Raw genomic sequence first — 17,110 nt, 5'->3', positions numbered from 1 at the left:
AGAAATCGTGGCAGCAGCAGCAGGCCCCATTAGCTAAAGTGGTGCTTCAGGTTAAGAACAGTTTCAGGTTAAGAATGGACCCTTAGAACGAATTAAGTTCTTAACCCAAGATACCACTGTAATATATCACAGGCTTTAGGGATGTTATGGATTGGGGTGGGTGGTTAGGCTACATGCCAAGACTCTTCTAATTCCTGGATCCAGCAAGCAAGAATTCAAATTCCTGGACTAGCCAGCGTAGCATCCTGATGAGGCAATAGCCTAAGTATGGGCCATTAAAGTAACAAAGGAAGTGGCTTTGTGCCAGATAACAAACGGGTGGGGCCCCTCCCTCCCTTAGCTAGCTGGTAGTTAGAAAAGCAAAGACCAGAGTGAATAGTTGAGTTATGTGAGCTAGAAGCTGGAAGCAAGGCTGGGAAGACAGAGAGTCAGCTGTGTTTATTCCAGTGAGTTCCCTTGCTCATTGAAGGCGGCGACTTGCTCATTTGTACCGATAGATTTTAACACAGTGGTTGTAGCAGTCGGTGACAGCTATCATCCCATGGTCCAGCATGGAGAGTCCGCTTGGTCCTAGCAGGCCCTCGTTCACCAATACAGTACTGAGGGATGAGTCGGGATTAAACATCACAATGCAGTTTTCTCCTTCGTCGGATACGAAGATGTTCCCATGCCCATCCTCACAGATGCCAGAAGGGTTTTCGAAGGTATGAACACGCCCGTACCGCGGGCCTATAGTCCTTTTCACCTTATTTCCCTTGTCGAGAACTTTGATGCAGCAGCCCTGGTACCTTCCGAAAAGCTGCCCTTCTGTAACTAAGATTTCGTCGTTCTGTGGGGGCGAAGTTGTGGAGCAAAGGGGGTGGAAGAGAGAACAATGTTAACAGTATTTCACACAGGTCTTAGAAAAGCTGCTTTGTAACTCAAAAAACAGTGCTATCCCTCCCACCTTCCAAAATAATTTAGGGAAATAGTCTCACAACAGCCTTGCAAAGTAGGATCTGGTGAGAGTTAGTAACTGGCCCAAGGTCGCTAGGGATGAGGCTCTGAGCACAGAACAAGTCCTGAAGTTGTGACCTGAGGGCCGTCAGGCAAGGATTCAACCTGTGTGATCTGATTCAGGCTTGCCCAAAGGATGGAACTGCACAAAGAACAGACAAATGAACTCCTTATCCCAACAGACCAGGTGAAAGACTAGGTCAGGTGATACTCTCTGACCTGAAGAACTAAGGAACTTCTTAATTGCTCTCCTTCTTTTTCTTCATTCTCAACTCCACATGATCCAAGTCTGACACCCTGTGGTTTCTGTGGTTGTGCAGAGATTTGAACACCAAACCTGAGACCAGTGCTCTTCTGACACTATACCACACGCCGACTCATAGGGAGAACCAAGTTTGCTATTTGTCAAAGGTTTAGGCAGAAACCAGCACATACTTCACCGGGATGCGTATTGGATTGAAAACCTTTAATTGGGTGATTCAGAGAGCAAATGTCCACCTACTTCAATGGGCCGATACAAATGAGATTAAATAGGGAAAAGAGAAAGAAAGAAGTAGCCAACTGACAGGGCCAGAAAGCAGCTGGGGCTGCTTGAAAATCTTGGCCCCATCTACAGTAGGTCCATCCAGGGGCAGTTGTGAATGCCATCCATATTGCATCCAACCCATCCATTGGGATCCACATCAACACCAGCCATGCCTGTACATGCACATTTCTGCCTGTGGGTCAGAAGGACTCTGCGCACATAGAATCATAGAATCGAAGAGTTGGAAGGGACCTTGAGGATCATCAAGCCCAACTCCCTTGCAATGCAGGAATATGCAGCTGTCCCATCCGGGGATCAAAACTGCAGCCTTGGCATTATCAGCACCATGCTCTAACCCATGGATAGGCAAACTAAGGTCCAGGGGCTGGATACAGCCCAATCGCCTTCTAAATCTGGCCCATGGACTGTCTGGGAATCAGCGTGTTTTTACATGAGTAGAATGTGCGCTTTTATTTAAAATGCATCTTTGGGTTATTTGTGGGGCATAGGTATTCGTTCATCCCCCCCAAAAAATATATATAGTCTGGCCCCCCACAAGGTCTGAGGGACAGTGGACCGGCAGCCCCCTGCTGAAAAAGTTTGCTGACCCCTGCTCTAACCAACTGAGCTATCTGTGCATCAAGTGAAACATATTCCCCACTTGGGCTCATGAGCACTCAATATGGATAATATGGGGGGGGGGGCAACCAAAGGCCTTTCCTGAGGCCAGTCAATTTTATATCTGATGAAATGGTGAAATGGTTCCATTGTTTTTAGAGTGCACATGTTGTTGTTTTAGAGTTGGTTGAATCGACTTTATTGTTCTTAGATATGGGATGCTCAAACAGTCCTTTACAAGGGTACCAAGAGGAGTAAACAGAAGGAAGTCCTCCTGCTGCCTTCCTTTCCAAAGGCCCAAATGTCCCCATTTCTCTAGTTGCTGCCCACTTCACTGTCTAAACTTAGGCTAGAGGCTTGAAGCATTCTGTGCTACCAACCAATAAGCAGATATTTGGCCTTTCTGGGGTCTCATACTGTACCTTATTGGCTACCACCCGCACCGGCCTATGAAACCCTTCTATGGAACTTGTCTTCAGAACAGCGTTCATTCTCCAGTCCACTCCAATGATGTTAATTTTCCCTCCGTCACTCCAGTCTGTCACTGCAATTTTGTTCGCTTTCAAGACGGCTATCCCATATGAATTAGGCCAGGTGATTTTCGGAGACTTCAGCTCATGGATCAGCTCCCCATCTTTGCTGAAAAGCTGGATGATTCTGGTCCCGTTGGTAACGAGAAGCACGCCATTTTTCATGCAGGTAATGTCCCCCAGCCCTTTAATTGGTTCGAATCCATAAGGGAACCTTTGCTTAACCTGACCATCTGCGCTAAAGATCTGGATCTGCCCAGTTCCACTGTCTTTCACGGCCAAGTCACCTTCGGGAGTTGTTGTCAGGCTGTTTGGCCAAATCAGCTTGCCGGGGATTGTGCCATATCCTCCCACTATCTTTTCTAGAGAGTTGTAGTGGATCTTCTGGATTCCGGAAAGTTTCCATTTGTTGTTAAATCTGAGAACTTGTTCTAACTAACAAACAGAAAAGGAACAGGCAGCAATGAGTCGGATGGCACCTTTTAGGCTAGCAAAACATATTTCGTGGCCAAAGCTTTTGTCCGTTAGACGTTCCACTTTGTTCGGATGCAACAAGTGGTCCCTTAAATTAGGCTCAGGCTGAAGAGGAATGCTACACCTCCTATACTCTAGCATTTAAACTTACAAAGCAGCAGGGCATATTCTGGACCTCTTTAAAGTTAAGGCACAGCTAATATGATCCTGCATATGAACTCTTGCTTAAGAACGTAAGAATCACATTTCAAGATCCAAACAAGAGTCCATCCAGTCTTGCTTCTAATAGTGGCTAGAAAGACGCCTCTGCAAAGCCTGTATGTGCAGAATAGCTACCTTTTGTTGTCATTAGTCCCCAGTATAAATGCTAATTAAGGGTATGCTGTATCTGCACATGGAGGCTGCATTTGGGGCTGCTTTGTCTATTAGCCATTGATGGACTTTTCCTCCTTGAATTCATCTCGGCCTTCTCCAAAGCCCTCTTGAGGCCAAACCAAACAATCCATTCTCCATCTGCTTTCTAGCAATACAGTGGAGATGGCGTGGGAACATGAGACTACACAGCTCTGTCTAGCCAGTAGGGCTGGGCGATATATCGATATATCGTCCAAACTGGATTTGAAGTCCACATCGTGGTATCGGTTTCCTAATTTACGACCTGGCAAAATATCACAAAATGTGATGTCTGTTAAGAGCAGGCGATGTATCACCCCAAACCAGTTTGAAGTCCATTTCTACATACTGGGTTCATAATTTTTGTGACCTGGCAATATATCACAAATCATGACACATATGTGTGTGCTAGGCAAAAATCACAAGGTGGGGAAAACCGTGAAGCCAGCCAGTGCCTCTACATTGCACCATCCTTATTTCAGACACCATGATAAATCACAATGTTTAGCTGGAGGTAGGTAGCCGTGTTGGTCTGACGCAGTCGAAATAAATTTAAAAATTGTCCAGTAGCACCTTAGAGACCAACTAAGTTTGTTCTGGGTTTAAGTTTTGTGTGCGTGCACACTTCTTCAGATATCTTAAAGGTAAAGGGCCCCTGACGGTTAGGTCCAGTCGCAGACGACTCTGGGGTTGTGGCGGTCATCTCGCTTTATTCGCCAAGGGAGCCGGCGTACAGATTCCGGGTCATGTGGCCAGCAGCTTCCGGGTCATGTGGCCAGTCATGTGAACCACAGCAGCATATAGAAATGCCATTTACCTTCCCGCCAGAGCGGTACCTATTTATCTACTTGCACTTTGACATGCTTTCGAACTGCTAGGTTGGCAGGAGCAGGGACCGAGCAACGGGAGCTCACACCGTTGCGGGGATTTGAACCGCCGACCTTCTGATCGGCAAGCCCTAGGCTCTGTGGTTTAACCCACAGCGCCACCTGCGTCCCTTCTCAGATATCTTAGTTGGTCTCTAAGATGCTACAGGACAATTTTTAAAAAATGTTTAGCTGGTGATATACATATCACAATGCTGAAAACCAGACAACGCCCAGGCCTGCTAGCCAGCCAGTGCCTCTACATAGCTCCATCCTTATTTCAGACGCCGTGATAAATCAAAATGTTTAGCTGGTAATATATATCACAATGTTGAAATGGCGCCCAGGCCTGCTAGCCAGCCAAGCAACCCATCTCAGAGCCAGAGCAAAGCAAAGCAAAAGCATTCTCAGTTTGGAGAGCCACCCAGTGGAAACATGTGGCAGTGACTGTAATGGCTGTGGTGGGGAAGAGACAAGCTGCTGTGTGTGCTTTGGGTTGCAAGAACCCCAGGAACAAGCTGGTGTGACCTAAATGGGAAGTGTTGGGGCAGGATTTGGGGGGCAGAAGTCCAGAGCGCACCCATCCACAGCAAAGTGAGCAGGAGGTTGCCCCAATTCCTAAAGTAATACACAGTTCCATCTCAGCAGTGGGGAGGGGAGTGCCTATAAAACCTTAAAAGGAGCCTCTGTACTGTCACTGTGTTGCAAGAGGGATTCAAGCAGTTTACAGCCTTTCTCAACCTGTGGGTCCCCAGGTGTTGTTGAACTACAACTCCCATCACCCCTAGCTAGCAAGGCCAGAGCTGAGGGATCATGGGAGTTGTAGTCCAACAACATCTGGGGACCCACAGGTTGAGAACCACTGCGCCTAGTATAATAAATCTACCTTTTTTTAAAAAAAAAAACTTTAACTTTTTGTGGTTTAGAAAGTAACAGGGCACAGGAGGAAGAAATGTCATGAAAAGACGGGGATGGAGGAATGGCTGGTGGAAAGATGTGTAAACAACCGGCAAGCAAATCAGAATGAATGCAGATAAATGTTGTTGTGTAACTGCCCTGCACACAAATCAGAACAAAAGCTCAATTGAGAGCAAATATAACCTAACCTTCAATCGAAGCTTGGTGCAAGCAAATCAGGGTGAATGCTCAATAAATGGGTCCTCTGGAAGGGCCCTTAGTGAATCCTGGAGTCTAAAAACTATGCCACTGTATGCATATATACATATACACATGTGCACAGCTAAATTTCCAGACCCTTCAAGTGTTAATATTTTCCAGGGACCATCCCAGATTCACAGAAGCCATCCCAGTTTCTGATTTGATCCCAGAATGCCCTGATTTTCCCTAAGAGATCCCTATTTCCGTCAAAGAAATGTTGGACGGTATGGAGTTATGCGGCGACCCCAGCCATCTGAAGGTAGCCCTGTATAGCGAAGGTTTTTAAAAAATGTTTAATGCTTTATGATGCTTTTAAAAATATGTTGGAAGCTGCCCAGAGTGGCTGGGGCAACCCAGTCAGATAAGCAGGGTATAAATGGTATTATTATTATTGTTATTGTTATTGTTATGGGATAGGACATCCTGATTTTCATCAGAGAAATGTTGGAGGTTATGCACCCAACCACACCTTTTCCAGAGCTACATTTCTTGGAGTGGTTTAACAGCCAATCCCTCTTCCCAGGGAAGCACCCAATTATTTGAGAATGAACCCTGTTAAAATCTACGAGGCTTAGTTCTGAGTATACATCTACCGTATTTTTCGCTCCATAAGATGCACATTTTTCCTCTTAAAAAGTAAGGGAAAATGTCTGTGTGTCTTATGGAGTGAATGTGTGGTCCCTGGAGCCAAATCGCCCGAGTGTGGCGCGCGCCGATACCCCGCCCTCCCGGGTTGCCAGCAGCCTCCCCTTTCCCCTGAAGCCCCGGGAAGGTTTGGGAGCAGCCGGCAGGTCGTTTGCCGAGAGAGGGGAGGAAGAGGACGGAGAGGAGGGGGACCAAGAAGCTGGGTGAAGGGAGAGGGGGTAGGTTGCCGTGAGTGGAGAGTCATGGTAGAGGGCAAAGGAGAGGCAGCAGCGAAGGGGAGAAATTGCAGGCGTCACCTGAGATGTTTGGGCGAAAGGGATGGAGACTGGAAAAGGGGACCATGCTGCTTGGGGAGGGGGAGAAAAAAGTGAGGAGAAGGAAAGCCTCCCAAGCTGTGATTCAGAATATTTTTTCTTCTTGTTTTCCTGCTCTAAAAACTAGGTGCGTCTTATGGTCAGGTGCGTGTTATGGAGCAAAAAATACAGTATTTAACAGTACCTGGAAAATGGGGTGATGGTGATGGAGTCTGCTCAACTACAGGTCTACAGGGTCAAATTACCTCTTTGTGCATAGTGCATGCAGAGCAGGGTAGATGTCCCAACTCTTATACATTCAGGAATCCGGGTTCACCAAAATGCTGGCACACTGCCCACTGGCCTCACTACGGGCTCTGTTCTTTTCTTGCAAGCTGTCCATCACGGCTGCCTCCTGCTTCCCTTCCTCTGTACACCCCAGCTCCCTGCCCTCTCCCCCCTCCCATTGTTACATCAGTGTTGCAAACTGTATGAAGTGTGCAGAGGCAGGGTCAGGATCCAGGTAAGGCACATAAAACAAGCAAGGCAGGTGTTGATACCTGTTCATCCTCTAGCTCCTTCAAAAAATAAGAATCTAGCATTGTTCCTTGGACAACTGTGGGGAATGTCCCTAGAATACAAAGAGGGGGAAGGGGGGCATATGAATTACAGATTGGTACATCATCATCATCATTATTATTATTATTATTATTATTATTATTATTATTATTATTATATTTTACAATTGCATACAGAAAGTCAAAGTCAGTAGTCACATCCACCCCAAGTGTTTAACGCACACATAAAGCACATTTTAAAATCGTTTTATTTAGTTTGTCAATCGCTATATCTTGCTCAGGGAAACCCAAAGTGGCCTAAAACTAAACAAATAGACAATAAGCCCTGCATAGATACGTTAAAACCAAGAGGAATTATAAGTACATTTTAAAAAAATCCCACCCACTTCTAAAAGGCCACAGAAAGTTAAAGGCCAAAGGCCTGGTTATAGAGGAAAGTTTTTGCCTGGCGTGTAAAGATATATAATGATGAGGCCAGGCGAGCCTCCCTGGGGATAGCATTCCACAAATGGGGAGCCACCACAGAAAAGGCCCTGTTCTTGTGTTGACACCCTCCCCCAAACACTCATGGAGGGGATTTCCCCAAAAGAACCCTGGGAAATGTGGTTTGTGATAGGTGAGGGGAGTGTAGCTTTGTGAGAGGTAAACTACAGAGGAGCATGTGGTTCACGAGGCTGCCGATACAGTGGTACTTCGGGTTAAGAAGAACTTAATTTGTTCTGGAGGTCCGTTCTTAACCTGAAACTGTTCTTAACCTGAGGTACCACTTTAGCTTATGGGGCCTCCCACAGCTGCTGCGCCGCTGCCGCACGATTTCTGTTCTCACCCTGAAGCAAAGTTCTTAACCCGAGGTACTATTTCTGGGTTAGCGGAGTCTGTAACCTGAAGCGTTTGTAACCTGAAGCTTATGTAACCCGAGGTACCACTGTACGTCATTGGCATCCATCTGTTTCGAAAGACAGTGGAGTGCGCCTCTGAGGGTGAAGTAAAACCGCTGTGTTAGCAACACTGAAGACACCTCCCTGGGGCGCAAGCAGTGTGTATGGAGGTCCTGGGTTGCCCAGACAACAAGAACCCCCCCCCCCGACCTCGCTGATGACTGGCCCAAAGGAAAGCAGAGCAATACATTTGGCACCAGCTTAGCTGCAGGGTCAAATGAGTGACCTGATGACCAGATAGGAGGAAATTTGCAGTTCCATCAAGACGCTAGTCTTTGTCTAGCTACAGAACAATCTATATTCTCCCCCCGCTCCCGTTACTGCCTCTGCCACCAAAACCAGTGAAGTCTTGGGAGGTGAGGGTGGAAAAAAATGCTTGCGGGCAAAGATTAAGTCCCTGAACTGTGGGTTGGTCATTCCTTCTTTATTGGTTTTAACCATCGGTCATAATAAAAGGTAAGAATTATAATAAAAGAGACAGATACAATTGCCACCTGGTAAACAATAATCCAGATCCCATCTAATAAAAACAACTCATTTTGTGCACATCTCCAGACACAAATATAAAAGAGGTTCCCTCTCTCCCATCTCTCTTTCGTGCAACTGGCTAAAAGAAATCAATTTTTTGGCACCTTGACCATTGTGACCTTTCTAGCAAAAGCACACAGAGATCTTAATCTTTTGTCTGTACAGCGTTGCAATAGCTCTTCAACAACCCCTTGGGATACAGAGACAGAATCTTAAATTTTAAATGATGTTTCAGTAACGGCCATCTTGAACTGCAGACAGCATCTGTTGAAACAGCAGGGGAGTCATTGTTCTCCTGACTGAACACTTGAAAAGAATCAATACAGAAGTCGCGGATTCCTGAGAAAATGTGATCATGTAATACTATGGGACTTCTTACGCTGTTTCATTTGTTCATTATGTCTGTTTTATTTTCTGCCTGTCTTCCAAGCGTAAAGAGCACACTCGCAGTCCCTCAGTTTAGTTTTCCGTTCAAGCACCTACCAGGTGAAGACCTACTTAACTTCAGCGAGGCTAGTGTGTTGTGTGCTTTTGAGCAGATCATGTCTTAGCTTAACCATATTCATTTGCACAAAAAACATACCATATTTTTCACTCTATAAAATGCACCAGACCACAAGATGCACCTAGTTTTTGGAGGAGGAAAACAAGAAAAAAAATATTCTGAATCTCAGAAGCCAGAACAGCAAGAGGGATTGCTGCGCAGTGAAAGCAGCAATCCCTCTTGTTGTTCTGGCTTCTGGGATAGCTGTGCAGCCTGCATATGCTCCATAAGATGCACACACATTTCCCCTTACTTTTTAGGAGGGAAAAAGTGAGTCTTATAGAGCAAAAAATACGTTATTTTGCCTTTATTTCCAAAGCACATGTAACAGAGAAAGCCAGATATTTCATCATCATCATCATCATCAATAATATTTTTGCTAGAGACATCCATGCAGTTAAAGAAATCCATCATTCAGCTGAAGGCTGCAATTATGGCCAAAACACTTTACAGGAGATCCACTTCTAAGACTATCATCCTTTGACCCCTTTTGTCTTCGACTTCAGCAATAAGTCGTCCTGAAGGAAATTTGCACCACCTCTAAGCACCCCAGTTCTACAGCTACCCCTGTGACTCCTGCAAAGTGCCGGGGGAATGACTTTTTGAGCCATCTTAATAAAACAAGATAGACTTACTTAGCTCCTGGATATAGCGCAGTTGTAGCTGAGATCCAACCGCAGCTTCTGTTCCTATAGCTTCATACCCAAGAGAACGATCTCCAATATCACCATGCAACAGGATATTCCCGTCTGTTCAACGCAGCTCTTTGTTCTGGTTTCTTGAGCTCCTGCTATTTGAAAGGAAACGGCAATGTGCCATTTCAGACAGACGACGAAGAAAATGGCTCCTTTCTGGTTGCTGCATGTAGCTGGGGTATTATAGCGGGTATCTCGGCTGTGACTGCTTTGGATGGCCTTAGACAAGTTATTGGCTTGCCAGCTCTGCCCTCTCTACCTGTTATACGTAGATATAAATGGTCTTGGCCCAGTATACCTGAAGGAGCATCTCCACCCCCATAGTCCAGCTCAGACACTGAAGTCCTGCTCCAAGGGCCTACTGGCAGTTCCCTCACTGCGAGGTGTGAAGTTACAGGGAACCAGGCAGAGCACCTTCTCGGCAATGGCGCCCTCCCTGTAGAATTGCTTCCCATCAGGTGTCAAGGAGATAACTACACAACTTTTAGAAGACATCTGAAGGCAGCCCTGTATCAGGAAGTTTTTTATGTTTGGACTTTTATTATGTTTTTATATGTGCTGGAAGCCCCCCAGAGTGGCTGGGGAAACCCAGCCAGATGGGCGGGGTATAAATCATAAAAATATTGCTATTGTTGTTATTAGGCCTACTTTACAAGGATAGTGTGATGATGAGTGAGGCAACGTCTGTGCAACGCTTTGATCCATTACGAAATGTGCTACATAAGAGAAACGAAGATGGAAGTCAAGGAAATGAACTCTTAGATACTAAGGTAGTATTTAATATAGGACACTTCTGGACTGTGGCTATTTCAGAGGTGGGATTCAGTCACTTACTGGCACATTTAGCCTTTCTGAACCTGAAGCCTTCCAGTTGTTCTGGGGCTACAACTTCCAGCACCACCAACTATTTGCCATGCTGGCTGAACTAATAGGAGTCATAGTACCAAACATTGGGAGAAGACCAGGCTGGGTAGGCTTTGGGGGTGAGGAAAGCCAGATATTTACTTGTCCTGAGATAAGAGTTGATTCCAGCATGCTCCCATTCAGCAAACCCTATGTTTCAGTAGAGTGCATTGTGCCTGGGGTTGCCTCCTGTCCCTAGAAAAACGTGAGGGGTGGGAAGAGGTGGGGGGGAAATCAAAGAGAGTGTTATGTACTGAGTTGAATAGGATCCAAAATGCAGAAGTCTGACTGGTCCTAGAACAATAGGATTCAGAATGCAGCAGTCTGATTGGTCCTAGAACAATAGGATCCAGAATGCAGCAGTCTGATTGGTCCACAGGAGCCACCCAATCCAGCTCCAGGTAGAAGTGACTCTGCATCCTGACTGGCCTACAGGTGAATCCGGGAATTAGCCAATCACGTGGGGCCCATTGTGTAAATAAAGCAGACATTCTGGGGGAACTTCCATTCCTCCTCACCACTATGAGCTGAATAAAGAGCATGAAATCCACTCTCAACTCCGACTATATTTCAGAGAGAGAAAGAAGGCCTTTGCGCTTTGCACAGGCCTGATCCATTCAGTCTGGTGGAGAGTTTGCATAGGCAACGAGGAGGAAGGGCAGCTGGCCGAAGAGAAAGAATGGAAGAAAAATAAATCACTGACCGCAGCGTAGCAGCTAAAATGTGAGGGCACTTGCCCCCAAACTTCTTTGTTGCAAAGGTGGTGGTGTGTTGGCTCATTGGTGGCGAGTGGGCTTTGAAGCTGTTTCTGCACCAGGTAAAGTCATTTTTAGCTCCCCAGTTCCCTGCACAACCTGTCTTGTATTTTGCCCGGCCAAAAGTGGCAACCCTAATTGTGCCTTAGCTCCTGTGTAATGAAACTCTGACCTTTACACAGAATGCTGGCTCCCTAATGCTGCCAGAACCGTGTATCATGGGATTTGTAATAAAACCCTGAGCTAGCAGTCAAATTCCAGAAGAATGTGCTAACAGCGTTACCTTCTGGAATTCATAAAGCTTCACTAAAACGTGATGGGGGCAGAAAGTTCTACAGACCTGCGGTGGGGATTACTTCTTTCCTTGCTGAAACAAAGCCGTTTGAGACTGCTTTATCGCCCAAGATGACACACACAGAAAGTTAGCAAGGGTATGCCGTTGTTGCTTAATGATAATTTTCTGTTGGGCAAGCTTTCTATACGCAGAGAATTTTGCACACGAGAAAGATTCGAAATATTGTACTTTCCCTATCTGCAGTTTGAAGTGGTACAGTCCATTCTGCCTTGCCAGTACTCCACCACAGAGGTTTGGAGTAGAGACAGGATGATGGTAACAATCTGACAGCTTGACATGTTATAAGCAGTCAGAAAAAGGATGGCAGCCAACAAACCTTGTAGCTTGTGCTTATATCCCTTCCCCCTCCTCATGCTGTTTCGGAACAGAATGCAAAATATTGTTGTGCACCACCCCAGTCTCTGAATGGTGCGAGATTCTGGGAGTATACAACCTGAAACTACAATGGAGGGCTTCATAGCGTTAAGACCCCAAGAGGGCCTTGCTTCTGCCCTAGCCACAACCTTGGGTTCCTGCAGAAATCAGGCATGGCTCTGACTCTCTGCCTTCCCAGCCTGCTGTCTTGCTTCTAGCTTTGACTTCACATACACCTCAACTCTCAACTTTGTCTTTCTAATTGCCAGCTAGCTGAGGGAGGGGGCCCCACCCATTTGTCACCTGGCGCAGAGCCAGTTGCTTTGTTACCTTAACAACCCATGCTTAAGGGGTGATCACCAAGAAACTTGTCTGGCTATTCCAGTAACTGGGTCCTTGTTAGATCCAGGAATTGTAAGGAACTCGGGCATCCAGCCTATCCCCGCCCGTGACAACTCAAATATATGCACCAGGGTTTTCCTTGGTGGTTTACTGGACTAGACTAGGAACCTGGAGGTTTCTAGTACATCTCTTACCTTGCTTTCAGTGAGAGTCAGTGTGGTGTAGTGGTTAAGAACGGTGGACTCGTAATCTGATGAACCGGGTTTGATTCCCTGCTCCTCCACATGCAGCTGCTGGGTGACCTTGGGCCAGTCACGCTTCTCTGAAGTCTCTCAGCCTCACTCACCTCACAGAGTGTTTGTTGTGGGGGAGGAAGTGAAAGAAGATTGTGAGCTGCTTTGAGACTCCTTAAAGGTAAAGGTAAAGTCATGACTGACTCTGGGGTTGTGGCACTCATCTCGCTTTATTGGCCGAGGGAGCTGGCGTACAGCTTCCGGGTCATGTGGCCAGCATGACTGAGCCGCTTCTGGTGAACCAGCGCAGCGCACGGAAACGCTGTTTACCTTCCTGCCAGAGCAGTACCTATTTATCTACTTGCGTTTTGACATGCTTTCGAACTGCTAGGTTGGCAGGAGCAGGGACCGAGCAACGGGAGCTCACCCTGGTGTGGGGATTCGAACCGGAACCTTCCGATCGGCAAGTCCTAGGCTCTGTGGTTTAACCCACAGCGCCACCCACGTCCCCTTTGAGACTTCTTAGGGTAGTGATAAAGTGGGATATCAAATCCAAACTCCTCCTCCTCTTCCTCCTCCTCCTCCTCCTCCTCCTCTTCTTCTTCTTCTTCTTTGAACTTACCATGAACGCAGCTCTCCCAGTCTCAGCCCTGCCTCCAATCTGTGGCATCATGCATTTGTGCCTTCTAGTAGCAAACTCAGCAGGTGAGTGCTGCTGGCAGGATTGTATCACAGATGGGTCCACTGGGAAACAAGAGGGAGGCATCAACATGCTCATAAAATCATAAAATTGTAGAGCTGGATGGGACCTAAGGGGTCATCTAGTCCAAGCCCCTGCAATGCTCGATAGCCCCTGGTCTCTCAGGTCCAGCACTCTGAGCACTACTACTCCATTGCCTTTAGATGTTTAAATTTCGCTTTTAGTTTATTTTAATGGTATGGTTTTAACTTTTGGGTGTTGGCTACCCTGGGCTCCTAGGAGAGCTGGGCAGGATGTAAATTTAATAAATAACATACAGTGGTACCTCGGTTTTCGAAGAGCTTAGTTCACGAACAACTTGGAACCCGAACGCTGCAAAACCGGAAGGTGTTTTTGTTTTTGAACTTTTTTTTCAGAAGCTGAACGTGCTCCGTTTTGAGTCCCCCTGTGTTTCCTGTTGCACTGCTAATTTGCTTCCCCAAATTGTAATTCAAGCCTTCCAGTTCTGATTGCAGTGTTCTGAGGTGATATTTGGAGCTTATATTTGGTGCTTTTGTTTTTGCTATTTATTTCGCGTTTTTTGTTTTGAGGCTTTTTCAGTTTTTGTGACTGTGTGGATCCCAGTTCAGCTACTGATTGATTGTATGACCATGGAAATGGATAAAAGCCCCCCATCCAAACAATGACTATCATCAGTGCAGGTAAGATTTTTTTTTTAATTTTAATTTTTATCATCTACAATACTGTTTTATTTATTTTATAGTACAGTACATTGCTTATTAGGATGTGGGTGGTGCTGTGGGTTAAACCACAGAGCCTAGGGCTTTCCTATCAGAAGGTCAGCGGTTCGATTCTCTGCAACGGGGTGAGCTCCCGTTGCTCGGTCCCTGCTCCTGCCAACCTAGCAGTTCAAAAGCACGTCAAAGTGCAAGTAGATAAATAGGTACCACTCCGGCGGGAAGGTAAACGGCATTTCCGTGCACTGCTCTGGTTCACTAGAAGCAACTTAGTCATGCTGGCCACATGACCCGGAAGCTGTATGCCGGCTCCCTCGGCCAATAAATCGAGATGAGCGCCACAACCCCAGAGTCGTCCACGACTGGACCTAATGGTCAGGGGTCCCTTTACCTTTCTACATTGTTTATTGCTTTCATTTTATGGATCAGTGCTCTCGTAAGATAGTAAAATTCATGTTAAATTGCTGTTTGAGGGATTGTTTTTAAAAGTCTGGATTAATCCGTTTTGCATTACATTCTATGGGAAAGCATGCCTTGGTTTTGGAACAGACTTGCAAAATGGATTAAGTTTGAGAACCAAGGTACCACTGTGATGTTGAAGTTGATGATTATCTAGCTTCTATGATATAAGGCAAGCCAGATATTCTGCTCCCCTCTGCCTGCCCCCTGCCCTGTACTGCAGCCCAATACTTTTCTTTCCAGCGCTGTTCATTCATCTGCAAAACTCGCTGATCAGGCCATCACGTGCTGTGATACTCTGCAACATGCCGTCTCCAGCCAAATTCAAACCATATGTCTTTCCGTACAGTAAGATTTCCAGATCAGCTCGTCACGCCACTCTCCGTGTGCAGCTGGCTAACTTGCGGCTGGAGGCTAGCAGCAAGACGTGTAAACGGAGGAGCAGGCCGGCCCCACCCTGTGCTTCAAAACTTTGCCCTGGAGGCACAATGCTCTCACCTGGCTTCTCTGAACTGGTGTATCTCTTTGGGCTCCACCTAGAGAGATCTGAAACTGGAATACTTCCTGACTTTTGCAGAAGAAACAAGGCCCTAAAAATCAAACCAACCAACTGGCTACTTCAGTAAATTGGGAATGGAAAGGTTTTTCCAGGTCCACTGATAGATCATGTGACATGTTTGTATAGGGCTGAGTCCTGACTGTCAGCACTTTGCAGCAGATTCAAGGGCACACTTGAAATTTGGGACTGTGCAATTGAAGTATGTGAAGATGCTCTATTGCCCTGGTGTAACAGACCCGCTTTTTAAATAAATAAAAAAACAGATATTCTGCAGTTTGAAAAGTTATGGGGAAATGCACTGAAAAGTGTGGTATGGATGAGTGATTGAGAAATTGCACAAGAAATTCAGCCAGAATTCAGGTTGCGTGCTCACTGTCGTCCAACTTCCCTGCAATCAGAACAAAAGCTTGGTAAAGATTGGACACGGTCTAACCTCCATGTTGACTCTGTGAATGCAAAGCAGGATTAATGTTCACCATACAAGACTGCAGATAGCTTACTGTCTGCCCGCGGGTGAGTTGGTCTCTCTGGTCATAAAGCAGCACTCTAGCCATTACACCACACTGTCTTTCTTTCCCTTCTATGTTTTTATAGATTGACTAAGCCTGAAAAAGATATACACTTTCCTTTTTCTGAATATTTTAAACTACAGATGTATTGATAATAAGAACACAGATAAATTGTCTGAAGCAACGTTGACAGCATTTTTAATGACATCATCGCGATGTAATTGTTATTTAGTGGCATTTATTTATTTACACTATTGATAACGACTTTCCCCAGGCTCAATGTTTATGTAATGTTTACATAAATATTAATAAATAAACCCATTCATTTTTATTCATCTTAATACCTCGCATTGCAGTTAGATGTTGATCTTGTCATAGCTTGGTTGGCACTAAAGTGACGTAACAGATTGTGCGCTTTGTGATGTATAGCAAGAAAACAATAGCATTGTTTATATCCTATTCTTCTTCCAAGGACCTCAGGTTTCTCCCCTCCACAACAACGCTATGAGGTAGGTTAGGTTGGAGATAGGTTAAGTTGTGAGGCAATGACTAGCTCAAGGTCACCCAGTGATCTTCTTGGCTGAGTGGGGATTTGAACCCAAGTCTCTTAAGTCCATCACTCTTGGCTCTTGGTCAGTATTCTGTTAATATCATTACCACCCATAGCCTGAAATAATGTGCTTGATAAGCGGATAAAGTCCCTCGTGTTCTTTGAAGAATTGTTCTGCCCTCTGTGGAAAGAGTGTTGTTTGAAATGCTAGAATCCAGAAAGGGAAGGAAAAGAAACCGATATGTGTTTAAAACCACATGACTTTCAGTTTCATTCTTGTTATTTAATGGACTGGTTTTGCTCACGACACTGGTTATAGGCAACTTTCAACTACCATGGCTTTTGTTGGTGAGGGCAGGGAATAAACTGAATATAGGACCAACAACAAAACAACAATTTATGATGTGCACTTTCATGTTATTAATTTTATTTGAAAGTGTGAGTGCAGAAAGCAAAAATGAAATTACAAGGTGGCCTTCCCTGGGAAATGAAATGATCCCTCCTGTGGCTCAGTGGGTCAGTATGGCTGGCTGTATAGACACGTAAGCACAGATATACATAAATACAGTACACACACAGAGAAGAGAAGGTAAGTGAGAGAGCATGTAGAATATAGCTGTGCACAAATGTGACATAGATTAATTTTTGTCTTTCTTATACTTAGAGCCTGTAAGAGTGAGTCACACTTGTGTCAACAAGCTGATGACTCTCCTTCCCTGTGGCGTACGACTGCACTGCTGCTACCTTCGTTGGCTCATCTGTTGCAAATCTGTTGCGCTTATTTCTTTTTTGATACAGAAGGCACTAAATGTCACAGAGGGAGGGGAAAGCTTAGATCTTTCCAAACAGAGACAGGCCAAGGCAGGAAGTCC

General features: G+C 45.6%; 2 protein-coding genes across 2 annotated transcripts in view; one reads left to right on the top strand and one right to left on the bottom strand.

Annotated features, from left to right (window-relative positions):
* The window catches only part of PSD3 (pleckstrin and Sec7 domain containing 3), a 176,066-nt gene that overhangs the window by 12,922 nt on the left and 146,034 nt on the right, over positions 1–17,110 (top strand). The gene's annotated exons all lie outside the window — the stretch shown is intronic.
* LOC128405155 (E3 ubiquitin-protein ligase TRIM32-like) lies at positions 414–9,852 on the bottom strand. The gene is made up of 4 exons (XM_053371475.1): positions 9,723–9,852; positions 6,766–7,130; positions 2,563–3,105; positions 414–829 (listed from the first exon to the last, which is right to left on the bottom strand). Exons 2-4 carry the CDS (start codon positions 6,775–6,777, stop codon positions 482–484), a joined length of 903 nt encoding a protein of 300 aa, XP_053227450.1. The 5' UTR covers positions 6,778–7,130; positions 9,723–9,852; the 3' UTR covers positions 414–481.

The sequence above is a fragment of the Podarcis raffonei genome, chromosome 17, assembly GCF_027172205.1.
Source record: "Podarcis raffonei isolate rPodRaf1 chromosome 17, rPodRaf1.pri, whole genome shotgun sequence".
Taxonomy (NCBI): domain Eukaryota; kingdom Metazoa; phylum Chordata; class Lepidosauria; order Squamata; family Lacertidae; genus Podarcis; species Podarcis raffonei.
The sequence above is the reverse complement of the archived record's forward strand: the minus strand, read 5'-3'. Positions and strand labels throughout refer to the sequence as shown.

Bases quoted from the DNA above. Each gene is read 5' to 3' on its own strand.
- LOC128405155 (XM_053371475.1), bottom strand. The intron at 830-2,562 runs GTACAGTATGAG...TCGCCCCCACAG, and splicing joins TGCGGGTGGTAGCCAATAAG to AACGACGAAATCTTAGTTAC.